Genomic DNA, 16,243 nt, shown 5'->3' with positions numbered 1-16,243 from the left:
GCAACTACTGTAGGACTGACACACTTACACACACGTACACCCAGTATTTACCAGTGTTTCAGTGGTTGCTAGTGATGACTTTTCCTCCCTCGTTGAATAAACAGTCTCTGTGACGATACTAAAGCCATAATTTGATCCACTTTCACGTAAATTCTGCTTCTAATGAAACTGGGAAAACGCAAATTCCTGGTTAACTCTATTTGTTACTGAACTGGAAGACACGCTGTTCCCTCTCCAGCCAGTTTCCCATACACTGTGCACAGATGCTGGAATCAGAGGCCATTAAAAACACAGACTCAACAAGCAATTACTTCCTGTAAATAAAGCAGAAATGGCACGGTATGAGTCACACTCCTGCTGACGTTGGCCTCCCATCACTTGTTGAGTCTCTGAATTTAAGAAACATGAAATCCTTGAGATTCTGGAGGGAGATAAACAGCCACTGAGACTGTAGCCAAGGTAATAGAAGAGTAACTGTGCTGACTGATCCTGCTTTGTGAACGCTACGCTACATGAAATGAACAGCAGAGGTTGTAGAAAAGCATTAAATTTAGATTTAAGTGCACAAACGCAGACATGTGGCCTTTATTACACAATATTATTATTCTGTAAATGCAGTCCTTAGACCTCATGTGATTTTTATGCTCTTTATTCTCCAGTCATTCCCTGCACAATGCGATCCATTGAGCAGAGGAAAGTTCATTAATTTTAGTGTGGCGGGTGTGTAATAACCTCTTCATCCCGGGGGATCTGCTTTCAATGGGCAGATTTGAATTAGTTCCATCTGTCGTTCGTAACAGCCTCACCTGTCAGTGCCAAATCACCTGAAGGTGCCGCAGATTATCAAACACAAGACGTGCCAAATTGTCAAAAGAAAGCAAGACAGAGATTAATGTGACGTGTTTAAATTAGTTAAATGACTGCTGGTATCAACTGGAACAAAACTGCAGCTTTGAAAACACCATTTTAAATCAAGCAGGTCCATACTGTGAGAACTGATGATTTTGGGATTTCTTCACAGCTAATATGAAGAGGAGGAGCAATAACCAGATGCATGTAGCATATTAGTGTTGTTATAAGACAAATTTAAACCCGTCCTTAAAGTCATTCCTATTACTGGCACTACTTATCAGCACACAACCTCACATTTCACTGATAAATACACTTCAGACACACAGTACTGGTTCAATCCTTAAAATTTAACCCTGAAATGGTAGAAATTCTCCACAGTGGCTGGTGGACACCCTGATGCCAACAACGTCACTGTTTAATCAGCAAGCTGGGGCAACATTATTCAAACAAGACGCCAATAACAGTTCGCACTTTGCCTCAAACTACAGAAACACCACAAGCAACATTTAACCTTCAGTGTGTCTCACAATAACCAGAATCCAACATGATATCTCGTCTATTAAAAATATGTCAGCATATTCCTGAGCTCAACCTGAAGGACAATGCTGACGCTCCTCCAGGCTGAGAACAAGTACTTAAAGAAAATATGAAACTATATTCTGAATAAATCTGACCCTTAGACTCCGATGAAGATTGGACTGCAGCCGCTAATACCAGCATGAATTTTGCATCACTTGCAACCACTATCTGCGCCATCTTACGGTCCGATTCACACAAAATATTGCACTAATGATATACGGCAAAAACATGGCCATAAAATTTTGCAGTCGAGTGCAATTTGCCCTTTATTTTCAACTGATATCAATTATCCATGTGGTAATGTCTTGTGAAAGGAGTGAAAAAAAGTCTGACCTTGACTATACCGACTTGTTTCTGTGCAAAGTTTGTCACTATAGAGGCGTTCACATTCCTCTACTGAAGGGGGTGATGCCTGGCACTTCCCTAAAATCTGAGATAAATCTGGTGGTGTCATCTGGTGGAGGCATGCTTCCCAGGCGTCTGTATGATACCAATACCAGTGTATAGCACATGGGGTAAGTGTTTCTTGTAGGCTTTCTCCAAGACAGCCTGTTCTGAGAGAAATGTCTTCATTTTAACCCAAACCACGACTTTTTTCCTAACGCTTACCAAGAGATCCCCTGGTAGAAAGCCCTCGAGGAAAATATCTCCCAGTTGCAAATGTACGCCAGGCAAGCCAGATTAGGCATGTCACTAATATGAAAGCCAGTCGCTGCCTAATATGGGACTTCGACACAATAATGGCAAACAAACCTGAGCACAGCCCAGCGCAGATCAGAACTGTCAGTGCAGAGATCAGACTTAGCATTAGCATGATGAAAGCTGTGACAGCAAACATGTTACAGTGACCACATTTTGGATGCAGGTCGGATCTTCAAGCTTCCTTTCACTATGCCTTCCAAAAACTCCATCGTAGCAGGTATTACTGTAAGTTTCACAAAAAACAACAATGTGTCCGAAACTGCCAGTTAGGCTACAAGCTAAAAAACAACAGAAACAAATGAAAGATGCTAACTGTTGATACCATTCTGATAAGTCTGCCTGTCGTCAATTTTGGTGCACAACAGACTCCTCATCTCATCTGAGTCTGGGTCTGACAGAGGGTCAAACATGTCTGGCTGCATCTCTACAATGGTTCCTCTGATGCTAGCACTAGCCATTCTGGCGAATACTCATCTTTCACCGGTCAACCTAACGCAAGCAGCCCTGAAGAAGGTAGAAAGCTAAACGTACCACAAACAGTGGTGGTGGGCGGGGCAGAGGCCAGATCCAGAGTTTCTCAGTGAGGGAGACAGAGTAGATCTGCTGCCAGACCTTTGTCAGATTTTTTTTTTACCTTTCATGTGGGAAAACCATGCTAAACAAAATATTAGTACTGCTAGAAGTATTTAAAACATGTCTGGAGGGGGACTTCAATCGGCATCCATTTAATAGCTGTTGAGATATTGGACCAGACCACTGACAGACAGACCAACACTGCGATCCATTAAGCCACTAGCCTGGCTTAAAACACTTCACCAAGTAAAGACAAACAAAGTGAGTGTATGATGTTCATCCCTTTAGTTTTAACTACAAGCTGCTACAAAGCACTAAGCACAGAACTGAAAGGAGCTCTGAGCCACCGACAAACTGTAAGTTCAGCTTTCCAGCACAGTGACACACTGACCCGTTGATCATGCTGAGCAGGCCCTCCACCAGGTGAGCCAGGTAGGAGACCTGGGCGCTCTCGTCGGGAAAGATGGGCCCGTGCATGGAGGCCAGCTGGGCCAGGCACTGCAAGGAGTCCTGGGCCATGTCCGAGTCCTCCCGAATCTTCCTGTGTACCTGCAAGACGAGAGAATAAATGTAAGTCTCAGTCTCTGTTTTCAAGTTATAACACAATGTACTCAAGTGAAGGATAAACCTCTGAATGAACCCGCAGATACCTCAGATATCTGAACATAGCCCTGTGAAAAGGACAGACTGACATAAAATATGTGGAAAAACTTCTGCACAGTGTCACGTTTAACAACTGAACAAGCACAGATCATTCCAGTCTTGTCTTCTTGCCCACCTGCAACATGAGAACAAGGAGGGTTCACATTTTTCCCTCTGGATTAACAGAGGCAAAGCTCAGCTGTGTGGTCTGAGTCAATGTCTCAAATCCTCCCTGATTCTCATGACCACCTGCAGGACTGCAACGCATCTACCTGACATTCTCCCCCAGAGTGCCTTTCATACATGAAAGACCACAGCAGAATAAGCTTAGTGCAGGATTGTTTCAGTGATTCCCACAAATCTAGCACTCATAATGCAGGAAGTTCCAGCACACATTTACAGCAACGTCTAATAAACTTCAGCCAAAGTTTGCACTGGTGTGACTGGCCAAAATGCTCCACCAGCCAGACCAACTTCCGCCTCCAGGACAAAACACCTGACACACACTCTCTCCCTTTCACTACCAGGTGTATGAGTCCCGGCTGCTGTTGCAGAATCTCTCTTGTGAACACATACAGACAGGTTACAGTAATATGGAGTGTTGAAGGTATACAAACATGATAGACCGCTGACGGAACCTGAAGGATGATGTGTAAATGGCAGCAACAGTGAAGTCAATGTTAAAGTTATTCCTCAGGCTCCTCAGACAGGCAACAGTAATGCTTCTAAGGTGAAGCAGCAGTCCAAAGACACATTTCAGCCTAACTGAAATATCCGTGGCTCCGACTTAACAGTAAGATAAGCTGATGAATTTGTAAAATGTACAGTGCAGTGACTTTTACCAGCCAGTTTTACAAAACCGCTCAGATGGTGTTTCTAATACAGCAGGGACAGGGAATAACCAGAGCAGAAGAAAGCAAAAGAAAGACTAAAGACAAAGAGATGACTACTAGAGAGAAGGAGAAAGAGACAACAAGTGACAGCACATGTAAAGAGTTCGGAGAACCCTGAGGAGAGCAACGAAATGTAATCTGAGGTACGAATAGAACAAGGTAGTAAGTACAGTTAAGGTCCCCCTTAAAAATGAATTCAAGGCTCTGCAAAACCAGCTGAACTCAGTGAAACAGAGAAGGTGTGATGGGAAACTGCAGTATAAGCACAATTTAAATGGTGACAGCTTTGACTCATGTCATCTGAGAAAACATGTCTGATGGCTCCACAGGGAGGTCAGAGGTCAGGATCACTGACAGAGCAGTGACCTGTTCAGCAACACTTAGAAGCACGCTCGACAGTGAAGTAATTTAAACTTGTCTTCTTGACTCCACTGCACCTGTGTGTAGTGTACATATATTAAACTGTGCTACTTTGTCTTTGTTGAATTATTTGCGTCACCTTATGGAGTCTAGGTCTCAGTTTATAGTTTGTGCTTTGAATGATAGATTCTGAATTTGTTTTTTATGGTTAGGAATATTACTGTGATTTAATTTAAACTTAAACATATCAATTTAAAACTTACATTTATAAGCAAATTACTGAATGTGAATTTATTTTATTTTTGTCTGCGCTTAAAAATCCTGGTACAGTTGAACCTCAAATAAAACACAATTCAAAAAGTTTTGCAGCAATATTCAACTGAAATAAGTGAAGCTGTAGATGGCATTTTTTCATTCACTTTGAGACCTGAGCAGTTATTACTTGGCAGAACATCATCACTGTCTCAACAAACCAGTAAGTATGTGTTTAGAATTTTCAAAGTTGGGCCACATAAACAGATATCATAAAACTGTCTGAAGCCAGAGGCGCCACAACTTAGGAAATGGAAGGACACAATTAACAAAATGTATAAAATGGAGACAATAAACCACAGAATCAGAAATCTAGATAAATTGTTTGATATAAGATGGAAGAAAGTACAGAAAAGAAGTATTGTACAAAAGTAGACGGGAAAGAGGGAGAGGAGAAAGATGGAAAAAGGGGGGCAAAAAATGAAAAAGTATTTACTTAAAAGGTATTCCCAGAACCAAAACCTGTTCTTATTTCATGTTAATTTTTTTCTTATGAGCTTATTTAAATTATTAACTTTCTAAATTTATTTTATGTTATTTATCATTATAATCAAATGTATATATGTATTATTTATAATATTATTATTGTCATGAATATTATATTTTCTTATATTCTTTTGAAATGTTGGGATGGGTGGGAGAGATAAACAGTAGCTGTAATAAAGACTGATACTTCCATTTTCGTTTTCTTTTTTATCTGAGAGGTAACTACAGTAAAAGACTGTAATTTTACAAATATATATAATAAAAAAAAAAAAAAAAAAAAATCAAATTTCCCTGACAAGTTCAAGCAACCAGATTTGTTCTATTTAAAATAAATAAATCAAAATAAAATAAGATAAATGAAATAAAATAAAAACTAAAATTCTTCCATTATGGCACATGCTGGAGTAACCACCTCCACAAATCATGAAAATGATCCATAACATCTTGCCATAACTTACTGATTTACTGTTGTTAACTACGTAAAATTCTCTTTATTAAAGACGACCAACTTGAACTCTTTGCTTTGGCTTTATGCAACAGTTCCAACAGGATTAAATTCAAGACTTTTTTATACCTTTAATACCACACAGAATACAATTTAATACAGTTTTAACGGTCAAAACAGTCAAAGAACGACGTTTGTCAGTACTTCCCCACTATAAGTCCTCATAATATAACTAATAATTTCTGCCACTAACAGATTATGTGCTTATCTGTTTTGCACATTGTTCTTTTGTTTTCCAGGATGAGTCTTGCTTTTTACCTACTTCGCTTATTATTGAGTATAAAACCCGCCAGATCATTATAACTGTGTTCTTTTGTGCCACTGTTATCTTGGTATAGAAGAAAATAAGATTGTTTTAATCAGGGTGTCTACAGCTTCAGGCAAGTTAGATTTGAGACTTTTTAAACGACTGAATGCAAAAAGCCCCCAAAACACAAGAACTGACATCAATTACTTAGGGTTATGGACAATTTAATTTTAAGTAAATGCCAGAAGCAATTATTTTAAAAAAAGGTGCTACCAATTATTTTGAGATTCTACAGTCCAACATCAGACAAACGATTAATCACAAAATCATACTTCTCATGTCTTAGCATTTTTAAGAGCTTTGACAGATTGATTTAAGACACTTTAATACCAATTAAGGCCTTATTTTTAAATTAATTTGGTGCCTTTTATGACTTTTAAAAGAATAAGCAGAAACTTTTTTGTTTTATTTACCAGTGTGGAGTGTGTCCAACAATCACATACAGTTAAACATTGTTAATAAAAATGACAAACTGATTTATGTTCAGTAAAGTTTTTGCAATAACTGACGTTCACCCGTTACAAGCCGCTGAGCTTCTCAGCTACTGTGGCTGGCAGCAGTGACAGTGTGTTGGCTACAGGTCTGATGGTCCTGATGGAAACTCCCCAACAAAGGACCGAATAGCCTTCTGCGTCCACAATCACTATTGCACCAGTTTTACTTGATTTTAAAGTTTTTAATCAAATTTAAGATAGATATTTGGACTTTTTTATCAAAATTCAGTCACTGCAGGTGAGTATTAAGGTAGACTTGGTCCCGTGCAGGGGTAGGATTCATGTGAGAACATGGTTATTAGAGTCAGTTAAGTTAATCTACATTTTGCCAACTGGAAAGTGCAAGTATAAACTGAGGAGTAGGTTTAAATATTCGTAAAATCACAAATGAGGACTTCCAGAAAGAAGATGTTGACTTATTTTGACGAAAACAAATTAAAAGATAGATAACAGAAATTTGTTAAAATGTTTGTAGCATTTAAGACCCCACAAACTCAAATTTAAGACTGTTTATTGACTTTTGAGGCACAATTTATAAGAAGTAACACATCTCAAGACTTTTAAAGGACATGCAGACACCCTGCTTTAGGTGTATACTTAGCCTGCAACTGCATGCAACAAGTTATGACTAATGTTATCGTCTACGGCAGGTAAGGAAAGCATTCAAGATCTTTGCACATGAAATTCAAGACTTTCTGATACCTTTAAAGGCTTTTATTTGAACTGCATTCAGTGTTTTTAAAGACCTTTCAGCCCTAGTAGATGCCTGTTTATATTATGTCTCTGAAAGGAGAAACACGGACCCACATCACATCCCCGAAATACAGTGTGTGAGGGGAAATTTAATCCACGAATGTTGATTAATGTCGAGACTTTTATGCTTTCTGCAGATGAAACTTAAATCAAAATAAACAGCATAGAGAGCACCACTTTGAAATAGAAAAGTCACCGAGCGAGAACGAAAAGGTGAACCTGCCTCGTCCTCCTGTCACCACTTTCAAAAACAGTTCAGCTGATACCAGTCAGGATTAAATACTCACTGGCGTCACCCACCACCCAGCGAAGCTGAGCCGAAGCGAAATGGCGAATTGATTTTTCGACGCGTCCGTCTCTTCAGAGACGCTGTGACCCCCTGGTCTCGAACAAACAATCACTGAGCTCGTCTGGACACCGCAGACAGCCTCAATCAAACCCAGAGAGGAAGGTATCCGGCTCCTGACGGAAAAAGACTCCTCGATTCAGTCTCATCTCAGCTCCGTGCTCCTGTTCATCTGTGGGATTTGGGGGTTTGTCCATGCCGAGCTGTCACACTCCGACAAGAGAAGAGGCATTGTTGGTTTCAACTGTGCACAAAGACGAACGTTACAGTAAGGCAGCAGCAGTAACAGCACTGCGAGTCATCACAGCCTCTCAGCAACATGGGTTTCCACTGACGGCACTACGCGGACGTCTGGAGCTCAACTGCCTTCCTCCTGTGAGCTCTCTTCTCAGCCAGTCCGAGCTCTTTTCCTCTTCCTTCTGCTTCTCCCGCGTCTTGAACTGTCATCCTCTTAAATCCAGAGTGAGTGCTTCTTCACCGGCTCCACACACTAAGCCAGCGCATGGCCCCATCGCAGAGGCAATCAAACTTTCAACCTCCCTCTCCTTGTTGCTTCTTCCTCTTCCTCCTCTCAAATCCTCTCCCCTTCTCACTCCGTCCCCCCCAAAATTCTTTCTCGCTGCCTCTCCCCAACTCCCCCTCCCCTCCCTTGTCTCTCTGCTCTCCAGCTGGGGTGCCTGGTTGGTCGTAAGCCACGCTGCTGGGAAGAGATCTCAGATGCTAACGTAGCGTAGCCACCATAGTCTCTGCTGCTGCTGCTGCCCTCTTCCAGAGCGTGAAGTCATCCTCTGGAAGAGCTCAGTGAGGAGGGAGAGGAGGAGGAGGAGGAGGAGGAGGAGGAGGGGGGAGAGCCGGGTGAGTGAGCCACAGAGAGAGACAGAGCAAGAGGGAGGGGTGGGAGAGGTAGTGCAAGGCCAAAGGATTGAACAGCGCGAGCTCTGAAAAAGCAGCTGCACCAGCGAATGATCCGTGCGATGCCAGTAATGTCAGTCGCCTTGAGTCTGACTATAGTTAGAGATACACAGCATGTGTGTGTGTCAGTATGCGGGGAGTGGGATGGATGGAGAGAGAGAGAACAAGATACAACAATATGGAACATTTTGGGCATGCAGCTCGGATGACAGCAGATTTTGCACACTGATTAATCAATGGATTTGGTACCAGCAAAGTGTTGGCGTTGTCACAGCTGCTAATTTGGTGCTTATTATCTGACACTGGACTGGACTTTTCTTTTTTCATTTAACAAAAATATTATCAAATATTAAATGTTGTCTGAACACAAGTGGGCACACAAGAACAAAGCCACAATAAAATAGTGTAAAACTGGCAAAATTACGACATGAACTGAAAATATGAAAGAAAAAAAGAGTATGTAAATGGTGGTATGTTGGTTTTAAAGCTGGGGTAGGCAGTCACCTCTTCTGCTCTGCTTTCAGACTAAGAATCTAATGGCAATCACAGGTAATTTCAGAGAGAGGGCGTTCGTATTGGCTGTTCCCTCGGTGAAAACCTGATTTAATGGTGGAAATTCCTGCAGAGAAAGTTACTATTCCAGCATTGGCAACAACTGCAAAGCAACCCAAAAAAGGAAGATGGATTTATCAGAAACAAAGTCTAAAAGAGAATCTGACAATAAACGAACTAAAACATATCAACATCAGCAAAGTGTTTCAGAGATGGAGAGAAAATGTTGCTAATATTTTAGCCTTCATGGCTGCTACTTCAGATTCAGGCTCATGTAGCCAATGTTAGTGAGAGCCTGATATTACAGCGTGTCCTCCGCCTCACTCCCTGCTGCTAGAGACCACCTCGCCAGGAAGACAGTGGGCAGCAGCTGTAGAGACTGACCCCCAGTCAATGGCCATAGCAACCCGAATCCAAACAGTGCAAACCCTTCGGGACCGCACAGCCCCGACTCCCTGCTGGATCAGCAAACTTTCTGTTGCTGCTGTTACACAGGTTAGACCTGGTGCTACTGTGGGCCACCCAGCGCTGGGGGGTTTGTACTGAACAAAATTCAAGTGTGCATCTATTGCTAGCTCACCTACCACCACTGAATGCCATTAATGTTTACATGCCGTGCTATCACAAGCACATGCCTCTCATCCATGAGAAAGATGCATACTTCCTCCTGAGCAGTGATACAGTTGATGGGATGGTTTGGTAGAAAGAAAGCAGTTCCTACATGAAACTGCTCACAACAAGGTCTGTGGATTATCTTGAATAACCAGGTCATGATTTCTTGAAAGAGACATGTATATTTTGTTTTTCAAATATAAATATTTTTTGGCACTTAGTTCCATTATATTGGAAAAAAGACAGACATCTCTACAGCTGATATCTCTGACACTCTACAACTCAAACCAAAACCAAGCTAGATGGATAAATAGCACTACAGGTAAGAGGTAAAATATGTCTTTTTGATTTCGGGGTGAACTGTCCCTTTAAAATACAACTCATAGCCGCTGTGTTTCTGCTGTCTGAGACAAAAAATAGCTGATACCAGATCTAATGATTCTATGAGCTTGGTTATCTAACTTTAATTACTTTGAAATGTTGAACGCTAAAGCTAAATACATTTGATAAGGGATTTGAAAAGATAAGGCTCTGAAAAGCAGATCTGATACTGGACTCAGATTCATTAAACCCAAACCTCACTGCAGACATATTTTAGTCTGTACCAAAGACGTATTGGGGTGCAATACTCATTCTGTATTAAAGGGAAAGAATATAATTGGGAAGGAAAGAAAGGGTGGTTAGGAACAAGGAGAATCGAAGCAAAGAGAAAGAAAATGAGCTATAATGAGAGAAAACTCAGGGAAGAAGAAAGGCAGGTGGACAATGAGGTGAGGGAGAGGGCGAAGGAAAGAGGATGAAGAGAGAGCTCGACGACAGAAGAGGAGCGGGAAAGAGAGGAGTGGGGAGACAGAGAATGAGGAATGATATTTATAGAAGGAGACAAAGCCTGGTGTCTGTTACCTCGGGGGGCTCAGAGGCTCATCTTTCTGTTTTTTCAAATCAACACTGTGCTTCCAACTTATTGTCTTTCGCTCTCTTTTCCACCATCACCCTCCCGCTCTCTTTCAGATTGGGTTACTGTCTGCCTGCAGGCCAAGTCAGAAGAGAATCAGCCTCTGCTGCAGCCTCATCAGTCCCTGCACTCCACACTGATTGTGTTTACTGGCTAAACACGAAATGCTTACTGTGTGTGCTCTCGTACTTCTATCTCTGTGAGGACTGGCTTTTCTATCTTTGCGAGGACAATGTAGATACGTATCATACAGTATGTTTCCTGGAAATTTAATTGAGAAGCTCCATAGATGAAAAAATTACCATATTAGTGGGTCTGTTTTTGGCTAATCTAATAAATGAAATATCTAAAAATGAAAGTATTGTATCATATTGATGCATCAGCGCTTCAATATTGCCAAACAGCGGTGGTACTAATACAATGATGCCACAAAATCTGTCATGTTTGATGCATTTCTATTGTCTGATAGTATATAACGTCATGTCCCTTGGTGAGGAGCAATTTTTTTGTTTAACAATGTCATTAATTTTCAGTTAAACCACATATTTGTTTGCAGCATTTAATGGGAAAAAAAACACGTAAGAGCATAGGATAGCTGCACTAGAGCAGCTGGAGACGGCTTTTTGTAAATGTTTTCGCGTTTCTGTGCTCTGAGCACCTGGCGATTTTGGCGGAGCATTCTGAACTCCTCCAGTTGAAAAAACTTCGAACTCAGTGCGTAAAAACGCCCCACCTCATCTCACTTTTCATCATCTTTTTTCCCATTGTCCACTTGGATGATTTGAGAGGTGGGCCTTCTGTGGTGGTCACGGCAACAAGTTTACAGTTGGTAAACAATGGAGGGGAAACCGGTGGTAGCGTTTGCTGGATACCCAGAGCTATACGGCCCAACAATAGACAGCAGGTTATGAAACTGCCCCTGAGTCCTCCTAAAATATGTCTGGAAACGGCCATCATGGATGCGAAGCTCCTGGACCAACTGGTGGTACTCCCCATGATCCACCCTCTTTTTTAGGGTCTCATGTACCCACACAGATCTCTGTTTATCTGCTGACAGCCTGTCACCCTCAACCAGAGCTACAGACGGTATCCTCTGCCTCAACATGTCAGGAACTACACACTGATTACTGGGAAATAACTAGAATAAATTAACAGTAGACTGATCACATGGCAAGGTTAGAATAAGGATGTGAGTCTGTGGTTGCCTGGAAACAATAATAAGGTGCAGCGAGCATTTTTTTCATGCATCTCGGTACCCTAAACTGCCAACTCCATCAAATACACTGTGCCCGACTTATCACCCTCTTCGTGTAAAGCCTGAAGGCTTCTAAAGGTGTCACAATGCTTGGTCATGCACCTCTGAATTTTCGTAACTAGCTGCCCACTGTACGTGCTTGGCTTTTTAGTTCTACATGGATGCCTATAAATAAGACTGGCCAAGGAGGTTCGCCTGCACAGACATCCGTAATGTTCTCCAATAACGATTCTTCATTGAGAGATCAGAGGGGCAGTCAACCAGCCTTAAATTCTTGGAAAGAAATAGCCGTCCAAACTGGGGAAAGAAGAGGCTTTTTGCCGCAGGTTGTGGAAGAACATGAGAGATCACTGTAACCCTCATGGAAAGAGTGGCGACCCGTGGGGAAACAAAGCAGTATAATATTATTGTGACTTTAATGTAAGCAAAAGATATGATTACAGTACACAACTGCACATTGGTGTTTAGTATTGTTTACTCCTGTGCTGCCAGGCAGCCTAGTTTTCCAGTAATGTTTACCAGTGAAACTTGTTGACTTCTTGCTTATCCATACAAAATAATTCTCGTACGCCACCCGGTGTTTCAGAGCATGCAACAGAGCATAAACTCCTCTATGCATGTTCATAGTTTGCACTCCATCAACGGAGGCCTTTGGGTTGTAGCTGCTGCAGTAGTGGGCCACTGAACCTTGCAGTGATTGGCTGTGAGCAAAGCCATACAAACAATATATATATATATATATATATATATATATATATATATATCTGAGTATAAAAAGGATCAAATGCAGGAATTGTTTCGATACTACTTGGTATTGGTGTTATTTCGGTCAATGCCTTAAAGCCACTGGGTAAGGATACCCAGCCTTAGTAGCTACAGCATAACCACATCACGCTCGATTATAACTAAAGCTTTAGACAGGTAGTCCTGATGGTTTAGGAAGTACAAACGTGTATGCCTGTGTGTTTATGTGAGTAAGTCTGCAGAGGTGTATCTACAGGAGTAAAAGCCAGTCTGCATTAAAGAAAACACATGGGTTGTTTTGTGTTTGTATGTGTATAAGAACCTTTATACTTATGGTTGGATGCGTGTAACAAAGTGTGTGACACATGTACAGTGCGGTTGCATGTGTTACAGTCTTACTGTAGCGCGTGTGTCTGTGCATGTCAATTTGATGCGATGAAATAAACCAGATGCATCCAAAGAGTCTTGGATGTGTGTGTGTTTACATGTGGGTACATAATCACAATTTAATGCCGCTCTCTAATCACTCAGAGCCAAACAGAAACTAAAAACTCAAGAGAAACACAAAACAGACAAAAACACGCAGCTGAGGCCAAAATTACAGACACTTCAGTCTGTGTGTGCACTCTCCTTTTCTTCTGTTTCTTTTTTGTTGCTGGAGCCGAGGTGTGTGCTGTGGTCAGGAGGTGTTAAATCGACAAAAGTGGAACGTGTTTATTTTGAAGGAGGCCAACAATCACCAGGGTCCTCTTCCTTTTCAATCTACCACGGCCAATTTATCCCCAAACCTCTCTCACGCTCCTGCAAATTGCATCCACGTTTCACTCTCTGTAAATTGTCTTTCTCTGTGCTGTGTTTTTTCTTTGTCTCCCCTGTAAAAATGATAAACCTCTTTCTATTCCTGCACCTCTACTTTCATTTCTCCTTTCTTTCTCTTCACCGCTACCCTCATTCTTTTCTGATTCTCTCAGCTCTCATTCATCCACCTTCAATCACTCCATCTCTGAGTCTCAGACTGGTAGCTGTCACTGGCTGAAGTGGAAAAGAGATGAATGCTTTTCCAAAACCTCAGGAGACAGAATGACACTTTAAACATCAGATTAAACATCTCCTCGGCAGCAAAATGACTGCTACAAACTGTATAATTACTGAGCTGATTTCCATAATATGTGCTTGGAGATCCCGACCTCAGGCCTGGTGGAGACCAGGAGCTATCAATAATGGTCTGGCTCCAGTGATGTCTCACTGGTTTGTAGATTCATTGGAATCATTGTCAATAAACACGTAGACGACTGAGCCATCATTGTGACGTCAATCATGTCTGATATTCAAAACCAAAAAGGTCTTGATGGTTACAGATACTGACTACTGGTTCTGATAGGCTGGTGTAAAATTCATACGTGGTGCTGCAGGAAAATTCCTGTTCATCACAACTTGGGTCTTGTTGTCTTAGTTTTGTCCATCATTTCTATTAGCAATGATACTGCACTCGCCATTGTAATTGCCGATATCTGGGAACACAACATTGCTGCTGCAACAGGGCGCCCTTGTGCACTTGAGGTTTATGTCTCTCTCCCTCACTTCCTGTCGTCTCTCTGATACATGTTGGATCCAAAAACCAGACAGTAACAAAGCGACTAGGAGAGTTGTGAAGGGCAACTGCAAAACACCACATCGTAGATCTAAATTTGGCCAATCAGCTTTCTCCTGACAAGAGTGGAACACATTACCCACTGAAATCAAATTGATTGCAGATACAAAATAATTTACGACAAAGATAAAGTATGGGCTGAAAGCAAACCTGAGCTGTACCCATTTTTAGCTAACTGTATTGGTGTCTTGTGTTTACTGAATGAGTACTACATTTTATAACCACATTTGTAGTATATAGTGGTTTTATGATATTGAAAGCTGTAAATTTTGTACAGTACAGTTACTGGGAACGAGAGTTGAAAGTTAGCAATAGCTATGCTCCGTACCTGGAACTATGTTAAATTACACTGCCCGTATTAAAATAAATTCTGAATTATTTTACTTTTGACTGTCTAATAAAAGCAATGTAAAATATCCTAAAAAAAATCTGATATTAATAATAACAAATAAACGAAAGAACACTGCTCCATCAAACGATCAATGACGGGTTGTAAACAAGCGGACAACAGGTTTTAAATCAATATCATCTGCTGCATGTCAAACGGAGGTATAGAAATAATTCCTCATTGCACAGGAACAAGACTTCACTGGATGTAAGGCAGGTCAAAGCTTAGTCTAATGGATGTTTGTTACCAGACAGTTTATGTAACAATTTCACAGTCTACCTTTCAGCTATTGAAAAAAAAAAAACCTACCCCGTCATGTCAGTACTGCAATGAACTGTGGGCAATTAAATCTGTGAAGTCTGTTGAAATCTGCATGCCAAGCGACTCTCTGGAAGTCTGCAGAAAGTCCGCTTGAGGCCCCTTATGGACTGGTCGAATTGTGGATTTTGACAGCACAAAGCACTTCCAGACCACAAAGTCCATGAACTTGCAAGTGCAGTGAAGTCCGGACATTTGAATTTAGCCTAACTTTAAACCTTAATAAAATGTACACAGGTGAGTTATATAAAAATTCCTCCCTGTACAGTTGTCGTGAATGTTGAGATTAGCTACAGAAACCAAATCGTTTTTGTACCGGCTGTAAAGTTGGGCATCTTAACATGAGGGTCTATGAGGACTGACTCACTTCTGGAGCCAGCCTCAAGTGGCCATCCAAAGCACTTGCGTGTTGGCTTCATTTTTCAGCCTCAGAGGTTGCCTCTTGGCTAAAATGTGACCTGCAACACACAGTGATGCTTGATGCTTTTAGCTGAGATATTTTCCTGAAAAATAACCCCTACCAGCAGGTTAAGAGTGACAGATCAGCATTTAATGACGATGTGAAACAGTCAATAAAACCTTCCTTGAACATACAGGTCTACATGTGCACTCAAATATTACACTGATTGGTCCAGTAGTTTGCAAGAGTAACTGCAAACACAGATACACGCACACCCCACCAAACGTATGATAATAAACCCCAATAATACTAGGGAGTGGGGGAAGAAATGTGCAGTGAGACAAGGAACCCACTATTAGCTTACAACAGTGATCAGTGAGGGAGCCCTGGAGCCAGTTAATGGGAGACTGACAGACACCCACCCACAGAGGGATGGAGACTCCCCCCTTGAGCCCCTCAACAGGGTGACGAGTGTGTGTGTGATGGGTGGGTTACTGCGGTTGTTAACAGGGGCCCCTAATCCTGGGGCCGGGCTCTAATCCTGCCACCGGTCTGTTGTGGACTGTGACCCTGATGGCGCGTGTCTCTCAGTACCCCCTCCTCAGACACACACACAAACTTACCTCAGCCAGCCTGTTGCCCCTCACAGCTG

The 16,243-nt window shown here is 41.6% G+C and overlaps 1 protein-coding gene across 1 annotated transcript in view; it reads right to left on the bottom strand.

Moving 5' to 3' along the window:
• Nucleotides 1–16,243, bottom strand: part of xpo4 (exportin 4) — an 87,976-nt gene that overhangs the window by 29,949 nt on the left and 41,784 nt on the right. Inside the window, exon 8 of the mRNA XM_049595077.1 lies at nucleotides 3,098–3,255. Coding sequence (XP_049451034.1) covers nucleotides 3,098–3,255 — 158 coding nt within the window. The remainder of the gene's footprint in view (nucleotides 1–3,097; nucleotides 3,256–16,243) is intronic.

The sequence above is a fragment of the Epinephelus fuscoguttatus genome, linkage group LG13 (assembly GCF_011397635.1).
Source record: "Epinephelus fuscoguttatus linkage group LG13, E.fuscoguttatus.final_Chr_v1".
Lineage (NCBI taxonomy): Eukaryota > Metazoa > Chordata > Actinopteri > Perciformes > Serranidae > Epinephelus > Epinephelus fuscoguttatus.
This window is presented reverse-complemented; position numbering and strand designations above follow the sequence as displayed.